The sequence below is a fragment of the Corticium candelabrum genome, chromosome 1 (assembly GCF_963422355.1).
Source record: "Corticium candelabrum chromosome 1, ooCorCand1.1, whole genome shotgun sequence".
Lineage (NCBI taxonomy): Eukaryota > Metazoa > Porifera > Homoscleromorpha > Homosclerophorida > Plakinidae > Corticium > Corticium candelabrum.
In genome coordinates this window covers 9,660,496-9,684,814 of record NC_085085.1, presented here as the reverse complement: position 1 = coordinate 9,684,814, position 24,319 = coordinate 9,660,496, and the positions used below count along the sequence as shown (strand labels likewise).

At 43.8% G+C, this 24,319-nt stretch overlaps 2 protein-coding genes across 2 annotated transcripts; both read left to right on the top strand.

Moving 5' to 3' along the window:
• The first annotated feature begins 1,258 nt into the window (after nucleotides 1-1,258).
• LOC134196148 (uncharacterized protein K02A2.6-like) lies at nucleotides 1,259-4,068 on the top strand. Its single transcript, XM_062665250.1, has 2 exons — nucleotides 1,259-3,022; nucleotides 3,373-4,068. The coding sequence occupies exons 1-2, from the start codon at nucleotides 1,259-1,261 to the stop codon at nucleotides 4,066-4,068; spliced, it is 2,460 nt and encodes an 819-aa protein (XP_062521234.1).
• A 7,606-nt stretch (nucleotides 4,069-11,674) lies between these two features.
• Nucleotides 11,675-12,737, top strand: LOC134196037 (uncharacterized protein K02A2.6-like). The gene is made up of 2 exons (XM_062665153.1): nucleotides 11,675-11,714; nucleotides 11,776-12,737. Exons 1-2 carry the CDS (start codon nucleotides 11,675-11,677, stop codon nucleotides 12,735-12,737), a joined length of 1,002 nt encoding a protein of 333 aa, XP_062521137.1.
• Nucleotides 12,738-24,319: the final 11,582 nt, after the last annotated feature.

Genomic DNA, 24,319 nt, shown 5'->3' with positions numbered 1-24,319 from the left:
GAGTAGGGTCGTAGTATCCGGGTGCTGGTGATCCGGGGGTTTTGATCCTGGTAGTAGATCTTTCAATATATAGCGAATCACGAGATATTTCACTGGCGACGAGGATGGCGATGTTTGGGCGATTGGCAGAATTCAATGAAGCCAAAGACAACTGGCGGCAGTACGATGAACGGATGCAACAGTTCTTCGTGGCTAACGAGATAGAAGATGCCGCCAAAAGCGCGCCATTTTTTTAGTAGCGCGGGAGCTCGTACGTATACACTGTTGAGAAGTTTGTTACATCCGGACAAGCCAGGAGAAAGCCGTTTGCAGACATCTTTGCCACGTCGGCGGTCCATTTCCACCCAAAGCCTTTTACTACGATGCAACGTTTCAAATTCAACAGCAGAAGCCGCCAGCCAAGTGAATCAGTGGCGAATTACGTAGCGGAATTACGTAGGCTGGCCGAATATTGTGAGTTTGGGGATTCGTTGAGTGATTTGCTGCAAGATAGACGGGTAGTGGGAGTTCAAGATGAGAGGATTCAGAGACGGTTGCTGTCAGACAGAGATCTGAAATTCCAGAAAGCGTACGAGGTGGCTCCAGCAATGGAGTTGGCAGCTAAGAATGCTGAACAGTTGAGTGCTAGAGCAAGTGTGGATGTCAAGCCTGAGACACCACCAGTAGTGGTTGCCCAAAATGGAAACAGCCAGAAACCCACTCTGTCAAGCTGCTATCGATGTGGCTATAAGGGCCTTGTTCCACTACGCTGCAGTTTTAAGTCAGCAATTTGTCACGGGTGCAAAAGGATGGGGCACATACTTACAGCATGCAAGGCCGAAGGGAAGGGAGGCAAGCAAGAACAGCGAGCAGCTGTAGTGAAACAAGAATGGGAACTACCCGAGGATGGTGAACAGTCACAACAGTATCATCACTATATGACTGACAAAGTGAGTAAAGAGGAGATAGTAAATTCATTGGAGTCAAATCGGAAGCCCTGGTTCACTCCAGTGATGATGGAAGGGAAAAAGCTTGACATGGAAATCGACACTGGTGCATCAGTGAAGCTGTTTATAGGCAGCTGTGGAAAAAGCAGCGCCCTGCATTGCGTAATACAGCCATTGTCCTGAAGACCTATACAGGAGAGAATTCTTTTACTGGGGAGGATCATCGTCAAGGCAAGTACCCCTCAGGCCAGAAAGGGGTAGAGCTACCATTGCTAGTGGTGAAAGGGAGTGGCCCTAGCTTGTGTGGGCGTGACTGGCTGAGTGAACTGAAAATGAACTGGCAGGCATCCCACCAGGTTTTGCGGCTGGATAGAGAGGAGCTGGATAGTATCCTGGAGCAGTATGAGGAGGTAGTTAGAGATGAACTAGGGCTCCTTGCGGGTGTGGAAGTCAAGATCCACGTTGACGCTCAGGCAACTCCCCGTTTCTATCGTCCAAGAAACGTACCACATACAATCAGACAACAAGTGGAAGAAGCGCTTTGCAAATTGGTGGACGCTGGAATTGTCGAGCCTGTACGGCACTCTGAATGGGCAGCACTAATAGTCCCAATTTTGAAGGCAGATGGCTCTATTAGAGTTTGCGGGGATTATAAAATGACAGTCAATCAAGTAGCAAAACCTGATAGCTATCCCCTGCCACGGATAAATGACCTTCTTGCACGATTGGGTGGAGCAAAGGTTTTTAGCAAACTCGACATGTCACAAGCGTACCAACAGCTGGCACTGGACGAGCAGTCAAAACCCTTCGTCACTATAAACACCCACAAGGGGTTATTTCAATATAATCGATTACCTTTTGGTGTGTCTGCGGCTCCAGCCATATTTCAACGCACAATGGAGAATCTGTTGCAAGGTATTGAGGAGGTGGTAGTATATCTTGATGATATCCTAGTGACTGGAAAGTGTCAGGATCAGCATTTACAGCGGTTAGAGGAAGTCCTCCAGAGGTTGTCCGCGGCAAGGCTGCGACTCAAGAGAGTGAAATGTCAGTTCATGGTTCCATCAGTGCAGTATTTGGGAGTCACCATCGATACAGAAGGCACTCATCCAAATAAAGACAAAGTTAGAGCTATCCAGGAAGCTCCCGCACCAACATCTGTGAAAGAACTCAAGGCTTTTCTTGGGTTACTAAACTATTACAGCAAGTTCCTCCACAATATTTCAAGTGTATTGGCACCACTCTACAAATTACTGAAGAAGGGAGTGAAGTGGCACTGGGGAAAAGAACAGGAAACGGCATTCAAGGAAGCAAAAAGAGTATTGATTTCTCAGAAAGTTTTGATTCATTACGATGCACGAAAGCCTCTGATCCTAGCTTGTGATGCATCACCAGTAGGTATTGGGGCGGTATTGTCTCATCAGGAAAACGATGGCAGTGAACGTCCCATAGCACTCGCTTCGAGGACGTTGACGACTGCAGAACAAAACTACGCCCAGATAGAACGGGAAGGCTTGGCAGTAGTGTTTGGAGTTACACGTTTTCAAGAATACATCTATGGAAGACATTTTACATTAGTCTCAGATCATAAACCACTTCAGACCCTGTTTAATGAAAGAAATGGAGTGTCCGAAATGGCGTCAGCAAGGATTCAAAGATGGGCCCTCAAGTTATCTGGCTATCATTACACTTTCAGGCATAAACCAGGAATCATGAATGGCAACGCTGATGGATTGAGCAGATTGCCATTAAGAGGACAGCCGGATGTTTTAGAGGAGTCGCCGCCACCCGAAGTTGTTAGTCTCTTGCATCGGTTGGAAGTTCTCGGAAGTCCTGTATCGTCAGACGAAATCAAACGGTGGACACGTGAAGATCCTGTACTAGCGAGAGTGTTGAAATACGTGCTGCAAGGATGGCCCGCTAACGTACTAGGTGATTTTGCAGACGCAATGAAGCCGTACAAATCCAGGGTAAATGAATTGTCAGTGCAAGATGGTTGTGTTCTGTGGGGTGCCCGCGTGTTAGTGCCTGAGAAAGGAAGGCAGGCAGTGCTCACACAACTGCATGATGGGCACCCAGGCTTTTCAAGAATGAAAGTGATTGCAAGAACCATAGTTTGGTGACCAGGGATTGATTCTGAAATAGAAGGAACTGTTCGGAAGTGTCTTACATGCCAGCAGCAAGCGAGAGCACCGCCATTAGCTCCACTGTGTGCATGGGAATGGCCAGAAAAGCCATGGAGTAGATTGCATGTCGACTATGCAGGGCCGTTTATGGGGAGCATGCTTTTTGTCATTGTGGATGCTCGCACCAAATGGATTGATATTCACTACACGGGCTATTCTTGAACATCAGCCATCACAATAGAGAAACTACGTGACACTTTCGCCACTCATGGGTTGCCGGATACATTAGCGTCTGACAATGGACTTTGTTTCTGTCACAGGACTTCGAAGGATTTATGAAGGGCAGCGGTATTAGGCATGTTCGGACAGAACCCTATCATCCCGCCTTTAATGGCCTTGCAGAGAGGGCAGTACAGTCGTTTAAAGCTGGCATGCGGAAGCAATCATCAGGGTCTGTAAAGACCAAGTTGGTAAAATTTTTACTCAACTATCGTACCACCCCGCATACAACCACTGGAGTGGCACCAGCGCAACTATTAATGGGGCGAAGGCTGACAACATCCATAGACAGGCTGTTCCCGGATGTGTCGAGGAAAGTGGTCCAAACACAGTTACAACAGAAGAATTACCATGACCAGCATGTTAGATACCGTCCATTTCAGGTACAAGACAGACTATTTATCACGAACTATGCAAATGGCCCAATTTGGGTACCTGGGGTGATATTAGCCGTCACGGGGCCACTGTCTTATGAGTGTCAATTAGTCGATGGACGTCCAGTACGCCGACACCAAGATCAGTTGCGGGAGAAGGAGGAAGAGGTAACACTTCCAGTACTTAGGGAAGGACTGAGTTGTGGTGAAGGACTACCAGAGATGGTGGACAGTTTTCAGAAGGCACCAGACCCTGTGGTCGCTGGTGGTCCTTTCGACCTAACACTAGAGGATTCTCTAGTTACACCAGTAGAGCCAGTCATCTGGGCACCGATGACAAGTCCACCTAAAATCAGCAAGTGAAAGGGAACTGTCACCTGAGCCAATGTCAACGCCGGAATCGGTAGCACCAAGACGATCGACAAAGATGCGGAAGGAGCCGAACCGTTTAGACTTGTTGTGACTGTAAATTGACTGAGTTGTTGTTGTGTTGCGTAGTTAGCTAAAGGTAGTGGGAAGGGGTGTAGTATCCGGGTGTTGGTGATCCAGGGGGTTTTGATCCTGGTAGTAGATCTTTCAATAGCGAACCACGAGATATTACAGGGTAACAGTTCAGTTTATTATGGAAACGTCATTTGTTTCATACGATTTTTTCCAGATTATTGTAGTTGCGCAGTTGGAGTCAAAATGGCGTCCAAAATACGAGTTGTCGCAAGTCTCCTCTCTCTCCTCTCTCTCCTCTCTCTCCTCTCTCTCTCTCTCTCTCTCTCTACGGCTCTGGTCCGAAGCAGAGCCATATATAGAGTTGCGACATGGCGTCACACTATGTGCACTATCAGAGAGTATGTTTACTTGGAGTACATCTACTATCTTTCTATCCCCGATAAGCCTGAACTGGGAAGTGAGTAATGAGGTAGAGGTCACACCAGGTGTGCTTACTAGAGCATGTTACACCAATTATCTTAAATGGTTCCAGTTGATGATCCCTTGATCTCACAGAATAATTGGATAATAACCATTCCACTTGGCTAATATGTCCTTGATATGCAAAAAGTGTTATCTTTTGGTTTCCTTTGTAGAAAGAGCTTACATAATTTAGTAAGCAGATGCCAGACCTGGTGGTTTCTACTAAGCAGTGTGTACTGTAGTATCAGGGATTAGGCGCGTTTCGACCCAGGCGCAGATCCAGGCATGGTGCACTTGGTGTACGTGCACCCCCAACTCAGTGGGCGTGTCTTGAGAAATTTACCGGATGTGGTCAGTCACACGTGTGCACAGTATCATGAAAAAGCGGCAGGGCAGCTGGACTGACTTTGGAGTGAAGCGATTGAGATCGGAAGGCGGAGAGATTCTAGAGACACCTACTGGAAACCCCGAACGTGAAACCAGCGCAGCTGTTGTTAGTGGTACCCCAGGACCCTGCGCAGCCGTTAGTGAGTTGGGTCTAAGCTGCTTAAATCGTCCCTACAATGTTGGATTAGTACGTCTAACATTTGCTAGGGCTCTTTCATCAGCTGACAGGTATCTACGTAAATGTTCTTTGAGACAAGATTGATTGATATCAACTTGTTTCAGGTTTAGTCTACTCCAAAATATTGACCAGCCAAGCTATGATTTTGTATACCCTTTGGTCGAAGAGCATGGGAAGAAAAAGCATAGCTTTCAACAAACATGGCCAAAGAAGTATTCATGGCTATGCTATTCGAAGCACTGCAATGGTGGATTCTGTGCCCCGTGTCTGTTGCTTGCAACCGGAGACAATGTAGGAGCATTGGTGTCTTTGCCTCTCACTAAGTTCTACAAGGCCACGACGCTGCTCAAAGATCATGAATCTTGTCAGTATCACAGACATGCCCTGGTAGCTCTGGCTGAATTCACTGCCAGAATGAAGCAGATACGATTGCCAGTTATTCAGGAAGCACAGGCGGCTGTTGCTAAGAGAGTGTATAAGAACAGGTCGATACTGCGCTCAATAGTGAAGACCATAATCTTCCTTGGTTAGCAAAATATTCCTTTCAGAGGCAATAGAGATGACAGCAAGTGGATAGCTGAAACTGGTCATAATCCTGGAAATTTCCAAGCCCTGCTTGACTTTCGACTTGATTCTGGCGACAAAGAACTACAAGAACACTTCATGTCTGCGCCAAAGAACGCGCTATATCGATCAAAAACAATCCAGAATGACTTGATTGATATCATAGGCAACTGGATCAGAGAGAAGATTGTGAATGAAACCTCCAAAGGCAAGTAATTTGCCGTACTAGCAGATGAAGCAGCTGACTGTTCACATATCGAGCAGTGGAGTCTGGTCATCAGATACGTTGATAGCCAATGGGAATGGAAAGAAGACTTTATCGGATTTTTTTCTTGTGAAGAGGGCATCTCTGGTGAAGCCTTAGCCTCTTTGATACTTGACTCAATAAGGCGACATGGGTAGATGCTGACTTCCTCAGAGGGCAGGGTTACGATGGTGCTGGAAACATAGCCAGAAATCTCAGGGGTGTCAAGGCTAGAATTCAGGCAGAGTTGCCCAAGGCAGTGTATGTACATTGTGCATCCCATAAGCTTAATTTGGTCATTGTAGAAGCTTGTCAAATACCAGCAGTCAGAAATGCCATGGGAGGTATAACCAAAGTAGCTGACTTTTTTAAATATTCACCAAAGCGGCAGGTCTTCCTGGAGAAGAAAATTTGTGAGCAAGGCGAGGATCAGGCCCCAAAGAGAACGAAACTTCTAGGGCTTTGTAAATCGCGCTGGATTCAGAGACACGATGCTCTAGAGAACTTTGACCAACTATTTGCAACTCTCATAGTAGTATTTGAAGACATCAAGGATTCTTCTACAGGATGGAACAGAGAAACCGTCACAGATGCTACCACCCTTCTCCATTGTATAAGTAAGTTTGAGTTCGTGATGGCTTTCACAGCGATGTTCAAAGTGATGTCTATTGTAAAGGGTCTTAATGTCAAGCTACAGTTGTCCTCTACAGACATAAGTAAAGCGTATAAAGATGTAAACAGGACTTGCCAAGGGCTGCAGCATTTCAGAGACAACATGTCGGAACACAGTGACCGATGGTTCAAATATGCGGCTGAAAAAGTTCGTGAAGCTGTATGGGAGTCGGACTATGAGCCGTCCTTACCCCGACGTTGTGGTAGACAAAGGAATCGCGCAAATGTTCAGCAGAGACGGCAGAAGAGTACTTTAGAAGGACTTGCTACTCCGTTATTGGGTCACATCTTTGGTCAAATGAAGTAAGTGTTTATTTAACACAAATGTTGGTGGTACCTTGACGATCTCTTTTGTTTGTGCTGTTCAGGGAACGATTTTCTGACACGCAGAAGAAGTCAGTGCTTGGCCCAAGCCTTGTACCTCTCGCTATGAGTACAGACCCTTCTGGAAAAGACACGCTGAAGAGCCTGGAGCGTTTTACCAGACGGATCTCCCTAGTCCTACGACTTCTGACGAGGAGCAGGTATGTTGGAACGTTTACTGGCAGGGTTTCGAAATTGTAGACTTGCCCTCAACTCCGCAGCAAGCTCTAGCAGCCGGTGCAGATGAACAGTATACATATTTCCCAAATGTAAATACACTCTTGAGAATTACTTGCACACTACCGGTAAACACTTGTAGTTGCGAGCGCAGCATAAGTGGATTACGACGACTTAAAACTTACCTGCGTTCCACAATGGGACAGAGAAGACTTAACGGTCTCGCCTTGCTACATTTTCACTACGCTATGGAAATAGACTACGAGGAAGACATCAATGTTTTTGCCAGAAAATATCCCCGAAAGATGGAACTGATCAATATTCTAGACTCAGATAGCTAATTGGCAGTTTATGGCGTAGTGCCGTTTCAAAACTAATGAGCCTCTGTAGGTGGAGTTTCTGTTAATATCAAATACACTTTTATTGATACTACTTGTGCACCCCCATCTTGGGTCTCTGGATCCACGCCTGCGGACCACTAGCAAGACTATGGTTAACTGCTGCGCTTGGAACTGTAGTAATACATCAGAAATGGATACAGAATGTTTTCGGTATTCTAAGGATCGTGCCAGAAGAAAATAGTTTGGAAAGCTGGAGTAAGTCGCAAAACCTGGATAGCATCGCCTTATGCGCTCCTGTGCGAGGTACATAAATACCGTAACGTTTATCGTGTTTCTCACGCACTAAACTACAGTAGATACGCGTTGTGATGTCTGCCAAAGCGGATTTGGTTCTAGTAGACTCATATCTTGAACTAATTAATATAAATATTATTTGTAGACTGCCTAGATGGTATATCTGGCAGCTAAATGCTAAGCTGGTCCACTTGCGGACATTTTTAAAATAATGATGAGCGTCTCCTTTATAATTAAATGGAGTTTCATCATTTTGAAGGAGCGCTTTGATGAATCACAATTTGAGTGTAGAAGGGCTGATGGAAAAAGAAAACTTAAGTGGAACGCTGCTCCAACCATATTTCTCACAAGGAACGACGTCAACATATTAGAAAATCACCATTAGCAAGACATCCAGTGGACATTTCCAAGCAAGTGAATCTGGTCTTGAGAGACCACACGTACTCAATCAGTGGTGTTTCACCAGAAGCATTTTCAAAATGTAAGTCACTATGCAACAGATCACACGTTTATATCAGTGCATGAATTGTTCTTCACTTACTTAATAACATGTACACATAATTTCAAAGTTTAGAAGTTTCTTATCTTGCTAATGTTTTCATTTTTCAATTGTTTAAATTACTACTATGAAGAACCAAGTACAATTAATGCAAGTTAACTAATCTATCTCAATTGATTAGTGTACAACTGAACATAATTCCAATGATGATGAGGCAACTCAACACGACTCTGTAGCATATGAAACCAGTGTGGGAGATCTATAGATAGATATAGATGAATCTAATACCCTTTCAATAGATTGCTCTACAACAACTAGAGAAGTCGTACGATTGAAAGCCAAATTACAATTTTCAAGAGCCAAACTGCACAAAATTACAAGAAGAAATAATGCACTCACTAAGCAAATGGCAAGTCAGGAATGAAAGATTAAAAAACTTTTGGCTAAAGATCAGCTGCTAGCATTGTCCCGAGGAATGCGAGGAACTCGGTTGTCATCTGCCACAATAAAAAAAAGCCTTACAGCTTCAATTTGCATGTGGAGCCACTGGATATAACTTACTTTTAAAGCAGCAGTTTCCTTAACCATCTCTTCGAACTGTTCAACGACGGATGGAAACAGTTCTATTTGAGCCCAGCATACTCAACCAAGTTTTTAAATACTTAGCAGTGAAGGTAAATGATTTGTGTGAAGAGGAAAGAGTCTGCTGTCTCACATTAGATGAAATGTCAATTACACCTAGTATTGAGTATAATGCAAGTAGTGGACAATTGCTTGGGAAAGTGACTTTGCCTGGTCATTGTGGTAGTGCCAGTGCCCACTCTTGCTCTTGCGTTTATGTTGGGAGGACTGTCATCACGGTGGAAAGACAGCATACCATTTCACAGGAAACTCCACTGATGGAGCTCTAATGAAACCAATTGTGCTGGATATTATTGAATGTGCTGCAAAGATAGGTTTACATGTCATAGCTGCGAGCAGTGACATAGGATCTGCAAACCGAGCACTGTGGAGAAGCTTTGGCCTCATGACTGGAAGACACAGCAAAACTGTTAGCAAAGTAGTACATCCTCAAACCAAATGGTTATATTTTCTCGCTGATGTTCCTCACCTAATAGAGAACCTTAAGGCAGCTTTGGTTAGTTGCAAAGTCATCACTCTACCTGATGATATTGTTAAAGCAAACAACTTAAACTGTAGTTTTGTGTCCATTACTCCTGTAAAAGATCTAGTGAGTTTGAGAACCATATCATGATTTAAAAATTAGCACCAAAGCTAACTAAAGTCTATTCAAAGAATGGAGAGCCTGTGAGAAATGTGGTTACCAGATAAGACATATAGGGCGGAAACAACAATATTGCTATCATCCTACATTGTAATACTAACAATCAATAAATGAGCAATTAGAACAATCGTTGCTACGCAGCCCTCACTGCCTACTACCTATCTACTTTAGTACGTCAGGGTCAGTCCTGTTCAACAGTTTTCTGCCATTCGAAATGGCCAAAGAAGGCGTTGAAAATGTGATGGCGGCGAAATGGAAAAAGTGTGTCGACCACGTCATTCAGAAAGTGGAAAACCATTACAGAACGTCAGACGGCGTGGTAGAACAAGAGGTAGAAAGATTAGTAGGTGCAGAGGACTCTTCAGACAGTGAAAAGATCCTCCTAGGAGAATACGAGAATGACAACAATGATAAATACAATTTGTCTAGTGCGTGTCATTTACTGGTGGTATTCTTTGTCGGTAATGCATGGGAGGAGTCTCTTTCCGGAAGCATGCTGTAGCCCCTAACCAAGGATCAATAGAGTTAATTTATCCAGAGATCTGACTCCACCTAGTCACGTGCTCTCGAATATATGTTTATCAACAGCGTAGGCGCGTACTTGCCGAGATACGGGAACTTTCTCACGGGCTCTCCATTCTTTGAACGTACTTTAACGCCGCTATTTCTCCATTGCATTTTGAGAATATGAAAGTATCACATGCACTGCATCTGTTTAGTAAGTCAGGGAGCTCTGGACTTCAATACCTTGTGAAAGAAGAAGGCCGAGGAGTTGAATATCTTTCTGATGCTTGGTTTCTGAAAGTGTTTAACAGGTGGTTTGATTTCATGACAAGCAGGTACCCTGCAGTTGCACTAAGCAGATCGAATTGTGATAAATGTGAAGCTCTAATATTTCTTACGTCTATTATCAACGTAGTGCAAGGCATGAAAATTGGTGATAAAAATGACTGGAAACCCGTGCAAGCAGGGATTATGATGTCTACAAACAGTGTTCTTGGTATCCAAGAGTTGTTTTCAATGGGATACAAGTTCCTTTTGACAAGTCGTCTTATTCAAGATTGCCTTGAAAATCTTTTCAGTTTGGTCAGGCTAAAACATCCTATTCCTTCACAATGGCATTTAAATACGCAGTAAAGGTCATTTGCATTGCACAGTTCCTGAAACAACCTCATCCATATCAAGGAAACTACTAAGAAGATGATAGAGACATACCAATTAACTTTCTTGACCAGGTATTGAAGTTACCAAGTACTGAACTGGATCTGAAAGATCTAGAAGTGGAAATATCAGAAGGAAATTGCATAGATGACATTCAGAAGGCTGAGTTAAAACTTTAGGATATTACTTTGTAGGATACTACCTACACAGCTGTAGTATAGTGGTACCGCGTTGATACAGGGCTCCCGGGTCACGTGGGCTCGGATTATAAAGTAGCCCGAAGTAGCCTTTCTTTGTCCTAATAACTTGAGTTACTACAATTGGCGACGAGGATGGACGAAGCCACAGCGAGTGGAATAGCAACAGCCACACCAATGCCGGTGGCAGCGTTCGGCAGGCTAGACGCCTTTGATGTGGAGTCCGACGAGTGGTCGCAGTACGAGGAACGAATGTTGTGCTATTTCGAAGCCAACGGCATCACGGATGAGTCCAAAATGAAGGCAATTTTTCTGTCAGCAGTCGGCGCACGCACGTACAAGTTACTGCGCAACTTGACGGCTCCCGCCAAACCGAGAAAAAGGTCTTTCACAGATCTGAGGGAAGCTCTTTCCAACCACTACAACCCCAAGCCGTCGGTCATGGTACAGAGACTGCGATTCAATTCGAGAGTCCGACATACGGGTGAGTCAGTTGCAGAGTTTGTGTCCGCGTTGCGCGCGTTATCCAAGTTTTGCGGGTATGGAGAGACACTGAACGAGATGCTCCGCGATCGTTTAGTTTGTGGTATTGACGATGAGCGCACACAGCGGCGGTTATTAGCAGAAAAGGAGTTGTCATTTGCGCGGGCTTTGGAAATAGCGCGCGCTACAGAAGCGGCGGGAAAGAATGCGGGGAGATAATGACGTCCAAAGTTGTTGACAAGACAGAAGAAGCGGAGGGTGCAGCGGCTGTAAACCGAGTGCAACCGCAAATGCCCAAAATCTGTTATCGTTGTGGAAGGTCAGGACATTCTCCTACTGAATGCAGGTTCAAAGAAGTCAAATGTTTTGCATGCAAGAAAGTGGGACACCTCAGTCAAATCTGTAGATCAAAAGGGCAAGGCAAGAAAGCCAGTCGGATTTATGACAACACAGCCAAAACTGCAAACCACACATCAGGTGGAACATGCAGAGGATGATGAAGTGTATCGCATAAATAACACCACCCAGAAAGGGGAAACACCAATTACTGTCCGAGTGCACATCAATGGGGTAGGTGTTGAGATGGAAATCGATACGGGTGCTTCCATCACCATCATGTCGGAGGACACCTACAGAAAATTGTGGCCCAACATCAATGAAAGTCTAAGACCAACCCATGTAAAATTGGAGACATACACAGGGCAGCAAATCCGTGTGAAGGGAAGCAAAATGGTGCAAGTGCAATATGGAGACCAATCCAAGAAACTGTCGTTGGTAGTCGTCAGTGGGTCGGGTCCCACACAACTGGGACGAGACTGGCTCAAAGAAATACGCCTGGATTGGAGAGTTATTTGCAAGGTGGAGTACCACAAGTCTCTCGAGGAGGTATTGAAGAGACATGAAGAGGTCTTCAGAGAAGAGCTGGGGACGTACACAGGCGATCAAGTGAAAATACTGGTGGACACCAAGGAGTGTCCTAGATACTGCAAAGCCAGAACAGTCCCATTTGCATTGAGGGACAAGGTGGAAACTGAACTTCACCGGTTGCAGGAACTAGGGATTATTGAACCTGTGACGCATGCTGACTGGGCAGCACCTGTAGTGGCTGTCCTGAAGAAAGATAAAGAAACTGTTAGGTTATGTGGCGATTATAAACTAACAGTTAACCGCGCTGTGAAGCTGGACAGATACCGTATACCCAGGATTGAGGACATTTTTACCAAAATGACGGGTTGCACAGTGTTCTCGACTCTCGATATGTCGCAGCATATCAGCAGTTAGTAATAGACGAAGAATCCAGAAGAATAGTAACGGTGAACACACACAAGAGTTTGTTTCAGTAGACACGATTACCCTTCGGAGTGGCCTCAGCGCCAGGGATATTTCAAAGAACGATGGAGAATGTATTACAGGATATTCCGCAGGTGGGGGTATACCTAGATGACATACTGATTGGCGGAAGGACAGAGACGGAACATCTGACCATTCTGGAGCAAGTTTTGGTACGCCTCAAGCAAGCAGGCCTCAGGCTACTCCTACTGTGGAAGAAGAGAACAAATGATGGATGTCCACTCTGCCATAAACGACAGACTCTTCTACACGTTCTAAATAATACGGGGCTCCCGGGTCACGTGGGCTCGGATTATAAAGTAGCCCGAAGTAGCCTTTGTTTGTCCTAATAACTTGAGTTACTACAACAGCATAAAGAAAAATGAAGAAATCTGCAGTTTGTTTTGATATCGACGATGCGCTGAATTCGCGGATCGCTTCGATGTATCTCCGAGGCGATTTGACATTTGCGAATCTGGTGTTCCATAGCAATGAGCAACGTTCACTATTCTAAAAGAGTATAAGCAAAGATGCCTTACTCAGGTATCAGAGAAAGCATTCTCTATGATGCTCAAAGTAGAAGTCATGCTAAGGAACTTCAATGAATCAGTGTTGATGACATCAAAAAATGTGAAAAGATTATTGTTCGACAAGGCTGAAGAAATAACAGTATATGATTTGTTCCTCAATTGTCATAATATCAAGCAGAAACTATATCAAAGTATCTGACTGTTCGTTTACACATTCTCTGCAAGCAGATGAAACGTAAAAGAAAACAGGACTTAGAGAAACAAAACAATCAGAGTCAAGTTGAACTAGGTAGCACGAGCATGACAATGAGAAAATTAGTCAAAAAATTGAAATGAAAATGAATGACCTTGTATGAAAACACAACTCTAGCTAGACATCAAGTGTGTGCAAGAGTATATACACGTGTCCTTGTGTAACATATGATTTTGTAACTTGAGCTGCTGATAATGAGCCATCGTTTTATTTATACCTTCATTGCAGAAAGAAACTAGAATCGTACCCAGTCCTCCTCCTCGCGCGCGCTCCACGTGTTTTGGCACGTGCTTTTTGTTCCACTTGCCTGGAGAAGGACTAGTAACATATTATGTCACGTGAACAACTAGTTCCTCACGTGGTAGGTTTTCGGTGTGTCGATTGGTCAAAACTGTAACGCGAGACGAAAAAATGTTGTTACAAAGACACGCGTAGAATCCAATTACAAGACATTACAGAGCAATTACCTTCACAATTACACGGTTATTAGCGATTGTTCTCCTCACCCAAGTTGCAAGCTCATTATTGTCGTGTGAAAATGACTACTGGTAGCGGATCCGAGTTTGGCTTGAGAAAGACTTTCGACAGGAGAGAGCAGAATGGTAACTTGCACTTGCTTGTTGCTTTGCGAGAATCCCGACGTAGGCAAAATTGTAATTTGCAACCGTTTGTTAAAGGCTAAGAACAATATTTATTCCTACTCAAGAACCTGGTAGGAAGACGATTGGCGTTCCTGTCCGTTTTGTGCAACGTTTGGTTTTAGAACACTATAAAGCAGACATCAGCAATGTCGAAATCCATTGCATTGTAGCCGCCGCCTTTCCATTCTTGCGCCGCAGAATGGACAGGAAAACAATGACTTATGTCTACGACGGGATTGTGTGTTGCGTGAGGCACCTGAGGAGACACCATCAGAACAGGATTCGGTGCCTGCGAGTGAGAAGGGCCGACAAGTCAAGGTGGAGAAACATCCAGTTATTCGCTAGCCGCGCTTTCTTCTCTTCACATACAATCTAACCCGTCAAGAAGCCAGTCATTGCTTCCCGCTGCAGCTGGCTACCTAAGCCAAGTTGAAAGTGTAACTGAGGTCAACTGGTAGGTGGTAACACATGCTCTTTGCGAAGAAATGGAAGGCTTGCGCGCTTCCGCCTGTTCGCCTCTACTAGAAGGTCCTTTGTCTCCGTCTGACCTTGACCTGTCTTCATTGCCAAAAATTCAGGACGCCTTGCAGTCGTATAGTCCTCACTTGGATAGTCGTTCCACTGTCTCGTCTCCTACTTCGGAAGCTACTTCTCGGGTGGGAGCGACTATTGCCAGCTCTTTGATGCTGAAGTTTAGGGATGCCAAAGCTAGCGGGATGCAACTGCTTGCAACTTTAATTCCGATAGCTAAAGGAACGAAGAAGGAGGCAATGACGACTCTAAACCATCTGGGTGTTGCCCTTTCCTACCACAAACGTGGCGAAGACTTCAAAGCATGTCAACAGAAAGTCAAGTTCAAGTAAGCTATGTATTACAGCATCCTTTACTCTGGGTCTATGACAACCTAATAAACATCTACCGTGGAGTCCGCCATGAACGGAAAGGTAAGTGCTAGAGATTTGATATTTAGTTATCATTATGTTAGTATTAAAGTTTACAACTTGTAATCAGATTCTCAAGCAAATATGTGGAATTTGACCACAAGATTGGTTATTCTTTTAGAAAACCTTCCTGCAGAATGGGATGACAAAGCTCAGGTTAGAAAAATTTGCTGTTTTTAATTGTAATTAAGTGCAAATTTGACAAAGCTTTACTAAGCTGCAATTTATACGATAGGTGAATCGATCGGACCTTAAAACCCTTGATTTCTTGCCAAGTGAAGCAGATGATAAGATGCTTGCTGAAGATGCCTTCAAGTACATTATGAAGTTTATGGTTAGGCATCTCAATTGTCTTCGCCATCTGACAAGCGAGCTGCAGGACAGGACAACGACTGATGCCAGGAAGTCAGAAGTGGCTGCCTTAGATATAATGGATATTGATGAGGCATATATAGATGGCAACATAACCATTCTGGAGCAATTTTGCAAGGACACTCCTAAACATCATCCACTAAAACAGGTGTGTCTTAATTAATTAATTAAAATGCTGTCTATATCTTAGGAGAGTTAGACTGATTGCCTTTATCTCAGCATATTCGTTATGCTAACTATTAACAATAGATTAATACTCAAAACAAGTGAATTGAATTGGTTTTTTTGTTGTGTTATTTATAGGCAATTGTTGTGACCAAAACACTTGCAGTAATATCAGAAGAGCTAAGGATTATCGATCGTTTGAAAGCAACTTGTTGCATAAACTGCAAGGGCCTGTGAGTGTCCTGGTGAGTTTCCTGGTTTTCAACTGTCTTTCTGAGGCAAGAGGTAGTTTCAGTGTGTTTCTTTATTATAGGAGATTTTCACTTTCTCTGGGAGTGTATGAGAGCAGTCTTTGGTGCAGTGTGAGGGTCAGAGTTGGACAGGGGCTCTCTTTGTCATCTGAAGAACTTTTGTGGCAGAAGACATGCAAGCAAGGATGTCAGAGTGTTTTATGTACGTGACGAGCTCTTATTTCATGCCTTTGAAGCCTATCTGCTTGCTGCCGTCACAAGCTATTTACAGATGTCATATCTAGTGTATAAAGGAAAAAATCTCAAGTGGCTAAGAGCGACAGCAGAAGCTATCATGTACAAGACAGTTCTTCCTAAAGACCCACCCATCTGACCTTACTAAAGTTGACCACCTTTATCAAATGCATCGGAGGATTTTGTGCATGGGCTTCCTATACCACTAGCTACGAGATGGCATTAGAAAGAAAAATGGGCCCAAAATTATCTTTCTAAAGGTATTGGCTAATCATATTCCTAGGTGCCAGATGCAAGAACTACTCAGTCGAGGCGGCAAATCTGCTGGCAAATCTTAAAGCTGACTGGCCAAAACCTATTGCATTCATTCACACTCACAACCGAACTGTGAATATGAGTGGAAGGAGCGATGGAGGAAAACCTGTAGATCAACTGATAGAACATTACGATCAGTAAGTTTACCAACTATTTAGTTTTCTATTTTAATTAATAAAGATTACTTAATTATTAATTTAACTTGCTGTTTATTGCTTATTTGACCTACTGCATGTATTGTTTCCCTCTACTTATATTATGTAATCAGGGTTGCCACCCTTTCTTTAGACATTTATAGGCTAATGACTGTATAATATGTGACATGTACACCCACTTATGAAGTTTTTAGCCATAGCGTACGTTATGTACTAATTAGCCCATCTTTGATTACAAACTAAACTCTAAACTTTCTTGGAAATAAAGTTGGATAAAATTGACATAGTCACCAAGAATTATGTAGAGATGAGAATTATGTCGTATCATAATTAATTAATTAAATTACTTATTTGTTTATGTTGATTGGTACATATAGATACTAACATCTTTTGTTAGTTGGTACATATAGCATTTTGTTTCCTTGTAGAGAAGGGTTGCCCACTATGCATGGGTGTGCTCGACGTAGACGCTACCCGAAGATATTTGCCAGATACTTCTCCAGCGAAGAGCGAAAGTCGCTGACTTTTGGTCTGGAGCTGTACTGTGTATACGTGACTTTTGGTCTGGAGCTTTACTGTATATACGTGATATTAGCTCTTGTCTATATCTACTATATTTCAGATTGCCTGAAAAACCTCTTGCACAAAGGAAATTCTCTGACAAAGGTACTACTGAACGAGAGGAAGAGGAAAAAAAGTATATTTTTTTCTTGACTTCACAGGGGATTGCGAAAGTATCGGATGTTCTCGCAATTTGAGCGCTTTGGTTTGTAGTTTGTTGCACCGCTGTAGGTGGCGAATGTGAAGCTTCACTCCGAGACTTGCTGGCATTTCTTACAGAAGCCGAAGAGATCCCAGGTCCACTAGGGCTATTTTCTGCTCCTTCTCTGCATTTCAATAGAGATGAAGTTTCATAACCGCCTCTACATGTGCTATTGGAATTGGTTCTCCCAACACAATACAATGACTACGAAATGTTCAAACAGAAAATGGTAATGGACATTCTCAATGATGGAGGCTCAATAATAAGGAGTGACTTACAGCAACCATCGCTCGGCTGATCTTTACGGCAATAGGTACAGTTGGAGTTAGCGCTACTACGCTGTGTTTACAAAGATGTAATGTTGTATTAGAGCTGGAGATCGCTCGTGACTTACACCACCTGAGTATAGTACCCATATAGAGAAGAGTTGATTGTACATTCAAGTTATTGGCGGTAGAGAAGATTAACTTTGCAAGATACAGTGTAAGAGTCCTACCGTAGGGCAAATCTTTTGCTAGTCAAAATTCGTGACAACTCAATACTAAACGAAATTCTATTCAAGGATCTCTTATTTGAGATTAGGCAATATCCTTCATAGCCAAATAGATATCGATGCCAAATGAATCACTATCTGCTAGAGGGTCAATGCCTACACCCTGCTGCTCTTGGGCATCTACAGGTGATGCAATGTTTGCCACGTCGACATGGTTGTGGTCACTTTGAGGCAACGGGCCTTCCCAATCTATTCCATGCCTCATATGCAATCTGATCAAAAGAGCATACTGTAGTTATGACAATAAGAATGAACTAAGCAGCAAAGCAAACACAAACGTATCCTCCTCTAAATGTTTCAATAGCAGGTGTGTAAGAAGAAAACGCTATTGACTGCATGCCTTCCACCCAAAGCTGATATGGTGTTCTGCCAACACCAGTAATGGTGTGAGCGATCCACGCCTGCCTCCACCATTCTAGATAGCTGTTTATCCGGGCAAGGTAGACGTAATGCAAGCAGTACAAATCAGTGTCACTGTCGGGATCAAGAGTCCAGACTCTTTCAAATGGGAGACCAACCCATAGTAGAGATACAGTACACCAGCAAAGACATCTCGCCATAGCCGCGCTATTCTCTGGTTGTGGACGCTTTTGCCCACAATGACATTTCCACGTCCAGGACCACGACTGGGGTGTAAAATTATATACCTAGCCATGTCAAGGTTATCGCAAACTTTATCACACTTAACTCTTGAAGGCAGTCCATACTCTGCAACAGCTTCTTGAAACAAGGCTAGTACTGTAGACGCTTTATTGTTGTTTGAACAATGCGAGTAAACCAGCAATCGCGAAAACTCGTCAATTCCTCCGTGAACAACTAGTCTTCACCTACCAATTAAGAAAACACTTTGAAGAAAAACTAGTATTGGTGTACACAATACGTGAGGTTTAATTAAATTGCGTATAGTGTTCTTCCTGAATAAGTTAAAAGATAAACACGTGTTGTGACAAATATGTCTTCAAGCTGTTTCTTCTCTTTCAGATTTCCACATCCAGAACGAAAGAGCACACGCATGCGAACACCGTTTCTGTAAACGCATGCAACTCGTACACTGTGCATCGCTTTCATCTGAAGCGAACGAACGAGTTCAAAGTAGCTTCACTCATTACTAAAGGCAGAATTGCCACACTCTTCCGCTGAAAATTCGTAGGCGAATGTCGCCTATGGTGACACGTCCACCTGGTCTTGTTGGAACCACACCCACTAACTGTTCAAAATCTGCGTAGACAAGTCAGCTTTTGCAAGCTATGTTCTTCATACAAGTTCGAGATCTTTCATTTCTGAGTCGAACTGCCGGATTTCTCCTTTGCTCAGCACCTTATGATCCTCCACGAAGAGGAGCTACTAAAGTTTTAGCTATTATTTATTCTGCACATATCCGGGATTGTGAACGCATCCAAGCTGGTTTTAGCCTTGTGAAGTCCGGAAGCACACAAACGACCACCGGAACGTCGTGAACGGGATGATTCCTTTAATTAATATGCCCAGTTTACTTCTTGCAGAACGGTTTCGGAATCTCTGAGACCATAGTTTTGTGAGGAAGAAGAATAGCACCTACAAGCTTGGAGACGCTGTGCTTGTGAGATAGCCACGGCATCCTCAACGATATATCTATTCGTAGGCCCACCTGTATTCCTAGAAAAGGTGTGGCAACTCTGCAATGGCTACTGCATTAATTATGGTTAGTGTGTGACAAGAGAAAACTAAGAACCTTAGTCTATTTCTCTTTTTCACATTTGGAATATTGCACATAAGACTGAGCATTTTTTCTGTGGTTGGGGAGTTTGTGGTATGGTGTTTCAGTGCTTTTCTGGTTCCCATTTATCCACTGGGTATGCTGTTTACGAGTTGGCAATCATCTTAATACTGTCAATTTCTTTAATCTAGCTAGTATAGTCATTGATCCTGGTGTGTGTACAGAAACATGCGCCCTGCTGGGCTCACCTGCTGGATTGGTGGGTAGTCACATCAAGAATATGTTTGACAAGACAGGCAATCTATGTGATCCGTTTAAACAACACGTTGTTTAGGTGAACACAAAAGGGGAAGGAACTGCAACTTGCCCTGATGCAATTACATAATGACATCACCTGTGCAGTCATTCATCATTTCCAGCAAAAGCAGTACTGTAACCCTAGCGCATGCGCGCCTCGGGTTAATAATATCTACCAAAATTAATAAAGATAAATGATAGTTATAACATGGTTCTAGGGATCATGACGTGATAGACCCAAGCTTGAGGGCTTATCAGATAAATAATTGACTGAGACAAAGGCAAACTCTAATTATTGCGATGATGTGTCCTTAGGGGCTGTCTGTAAATAACGAGTTTTCTTCACTCCGTAAACGTTACGTTTGTGGGTGGTGCGTCTGAAGTTTTCAAAATATATCGATGACACCTCGTGACACACTTTGTATTGAGTGTACAGACTCCCGTCCAGTTAAAAACTCCATTGAGGCGATCAGTCGTCTGTTGTGCACTCTCTGTTGCGCGATGTTGCCGTAGTCGTGTTGCATGGGCGGCGAGCCGATCAGTCGTCTGTTGTGCACTCTCTGCGGTGCGACGTTGCCATAGTCGTGCTGCATGGGCGGCGAGCCGATTAGTCGTCTGTTGTGCACTCTCTGCTGCGCGTCGTTGGCGTTGCCGTGCTGCAGCAGCGTGATAATCGTGTGTCATTTGACGCTTTGCAGAAGTACAGTAATGTTGATGTCGTTTGGTTCCACGCATAGTGATGTTCATAACAACTGCTTGCAACTATATACTGGCATTTATTTATACTAATGTACGTGCAGTGCCCACGCATTTGGTTAGCGATGTTAATTGTGGTAAGTTTTTACTGTTCACACACACCATTGCGTGTCTGACATCAACGCGAGTGCAAGCATAAAAGAAGCAGGAGCAAGAGCTCTGCTAATTTGGGAAACTGGCGTCAATCTTTGCGCCGCTACGCCACATCAATCAGGTGAGTTGCAGTACAGAGGAAGAAGTGAAGACACTAAGGTAGGTGTCTTCACCTACCTTAGGTAGGTGAAGGTAAGGTGTAGGTAAGGTATTGTAGGTGTAGGTAAGGTATTGACTTCTGTCAATACCAGTAAATTAGAATGAACGTGAAAGTCTTGCGTCATCACTCCACCTAAACGTCGTGGGTAGAACACGCCGCCAAGGTAACGTAGAAGTCAAAACCAGTAAAGTGGAAATGGACGTGAAAATCCTGCGTCATCACCCACCTCAACGTTGCCACTTATTCACTTATTAGGTAGGCAGCACGTGCACGACAACGTCGCAACCATGCAGTAAATGAGAAATGGACGTAAAATCGATACGTCATCAATTTTGGCACATCAACGTCGTCACTCTATAAACACACGCAAGATAATGTGGAAGTCACCAGTAATAAAATGGAAATGGACGTAAAATGCATGTGTAATCATGCCACAGCAAATGCATGTATACTGGCCACACGAAATTACGGTTTACAGTTCAACGTTTTCATGCAGTGACTGTACTCGTAGAAAGATATATGTCCGAGAGCAAAAGTGGTATACCTGGTTTAAGTGAGTTGAAAAATAGAAAGAGAACGAGAAAAACCCAAGTGCAGAGAAGGCACTGCAAATCATCTTGTGAAGGAATTACGGAAAAAGTGAGTTTACATACACGATAACTTAGAGAAATGCTTCTAAGGCTATATAATTCATGATACAGAGTATTTGTTATCTATAGAGTGGAAACAAAGAAAAAGGATGACACCAAGAAAGATAGGAAAAACTTCAAGAAAACACAGGCAAGCCAAGATTTGAAATCCTTTGTTGAAAGAAAAAGGAAGGATGCGGAAGAGAGACAACTTTGCCTCTGCGCATTCCGTACAGTGACCCAACGCGATATTGATGGTGACTGGGCTGAAGTTGTAAGATCCATGCAAGGTGCAAACAGTTTGTGACGCTCTAACTGTAATAAGTATATTAATTGGCAAATGTTAGAGAACATAGTTGCAAGCAACTAATGTTAGGTTATACTGCTCTAGTTGTATATCAAACTTTTAATCATGGCTATTCAGTTCCAGTTCCTATAATAAGTATAGCTTGATGACGTTTCAGGTTGGCTGGTTATAGCTTGACGTATTATTTAGAGAACGCCTAATAAAACAAAGTCGTAAAAGTGGCATCGACCGTGTAACACACACACACACACACACACACACACACACACACACACACACACACACACACACACACACACACACACACACACGCACACACGCACACACACGCACACACAGACAGACATACGTACGCACGCACGCACACACACACACACATACACACCACACACACACTCGGCTAATTGACTACAGAAACTCCTGGGCATCTCATTTGAGAATGCCAAAGTCTCGTTTCTGGTTGTCGGAGACAGTCTGTACTCTCTAGCATCCCCATCAGACTCTAGTCAGACTCTTCCCACATGTACTGTACTCTCTTCCTACATACTATAGTAACGTCAAAGAATACGCACCTTCACGGACGGATCCATTTGTGGAGAATGACGCCATGCCACTTCCGCAAAGAAGACACACCTTCTGTGACGAGGACGGACTGACGCAGGCAGAAGGACGGACGCACGCACGCAGAAGCGGCCGGTGAGCCGGCTTAAACTGCGACTGCAGCGGGCGCATCTCCAGCGCAGGCGGTGGAATTAGAGAATGTCGTAGCGCACCTGTCACATCTAATTACACGTCACATCTAATGAATTGAACAAACAAACTCCGGCGCATCTCATTTCAGGCCGACAAAGTCTCGTTTTTGGCCGTCGGAAGCAGTCCGAGCGAAATCCGACTCGACTGTTCGTCTCCGACGGCCGAACTCGACCGGGCCTCCGCGTTTCGCGACGACCTGAGACCGGCGTCGTGTCGATCGGCGCGTTACAGACAGACATCCATCCATCCATCTAGACATCCAGACAGATGGAAGCGTGGGTTGGCGTATTGTAGTATAGGATGTATAATCTGTAGCTATACATACACATATGTGCGTGTGTTTGTTTTTTCCTTATAGTCATCAAGACTATTTTCTGCAATTGACAACTCTAGTGCTAAGCCTACTGTGACAGCCATTGAAGAGCTCCCAAAATATCATGTGATATCAGACATCAATTGTGAAGGAATGATGCTGGGCAAGATCACAGAAACAAGGCGCATCTGTCTTGTAGAGATACGTACTGATGTGAAACTTGACCTCGATCTAACCTTCGTGACAACTTGCGATATCGTGGCGGTACAGGTTCATCAGTCAAGCCTTCAGACTCCAATACTATTTCAAAATAAATTTGGTCAAACATGGCCTCTGTCCTAAGGGTTCGAAAATGAGAAACAAGTAGAGCCGCATCACGAGTTGCCTCTTGTACAGTAATGTCCTTGGCTTGTAGGTTTGAGGACAACTGCTCAGAAGAAAAGAAAATTCGACGCCCAAGTTGCAGACCAAAGAATGCGTCAAACCTCTCCATTCTATTGAGCAAGCCACTTGCTTTTGCAGCATAGTCATCATGCCCTTGCTCAATTTCCCTCAGGGCTTTCAGAATGATCAAGTAACTCATCAAGAAGCTCTTGACGGAAGTGAGTCGAAACGTCCACCTTGTGGGATAGTCTCGCGTAGCCAAACGCCTCCATTTTTATATCTACCAGCGGGAAAGGGTTTGGTGAAATTGCACACAAGCAGTGGTGCCACCCACCACCGACTTCCGGGTGGCAGATAATTACATTAACGTAAACGTGTAATCAAAACCACGGAAGTTAATTTTTAGTTACACAATGGATCCAGACTGTCGTGCTTTGTGCTTGGGGTCTCTTTCCAACAAAACGCACAAAAACAAAAACAAAAGGCTGTCGCAATGCTCAAGCGATGTAGACATCTTGGCAAGCGAATCGGACGTTCTTTTGTGGACCAGCTGAACACAAAAACGGCTGGAACCTGTTTGTGTTACATTTGCCGACCAAAGCTAGAGCAGCAAATTCAAGGGTTGAGAGAAGAGATAAAGACGATGGCACGGCAGGTCCTTATCCGAGGGGAATTTCGAAACAACAGAGGTAAGCTGCGACTCGCTTACATACTAGTAAATTGCATGCCTAGATTGAGATACAACACTTTCATGGTGACAAGACGGGTTCGTATTCGCTGGTCATGAACATTTATATTTATATTTACAGAGAAGAAGGTTCTGCGAAATGTCCTCGTCTTGATGAAACCCATTCTCTCCAGATGCAATTAAATTAAATTCATGTTAGTAACATAATTTCCTAGCTAAAATTTGTACTTTTCAATGTCTTTAGCTCACACTTCTGAATCAGTCGAACAAGCACGATCTGAAAGT

What these genes read in the sequence shown, in the direction of transcription:
- LOC134196148 (XM_062665250.1), top strand. Translation starts at nt 1,259, where the DNA reads ATGAACTGGCAGGCATCCCACCAGGTTTTGCGGCTGGATAGAGAGGAG. An exon ending in CAGGCTTTTCAAGAATGAAA is followed by an intron (nt 3,023 to 3,372) that starts GTGATTGCAAGA and finishes TTTCTGTCACAG; the next exon opens with GACTTCGAAGGATTTATGAA.
- LOC134196037 (XM_062665153.1), top strand. Translation starts at nt 11,675, where the DNA reads ATGACGTCCAAAGTTGTTGACAAGACAGAAGAAGCGGAGG. An exon ending in CAAGACAGAAGAAGCGGAGG is followed by an intron (nt 11,715 to 11,775) that starts GTGCAGCGGCTG and finishes TCGTTGTGGAAG; the next exon opens with GTCAGGACATTCTCCTACTG.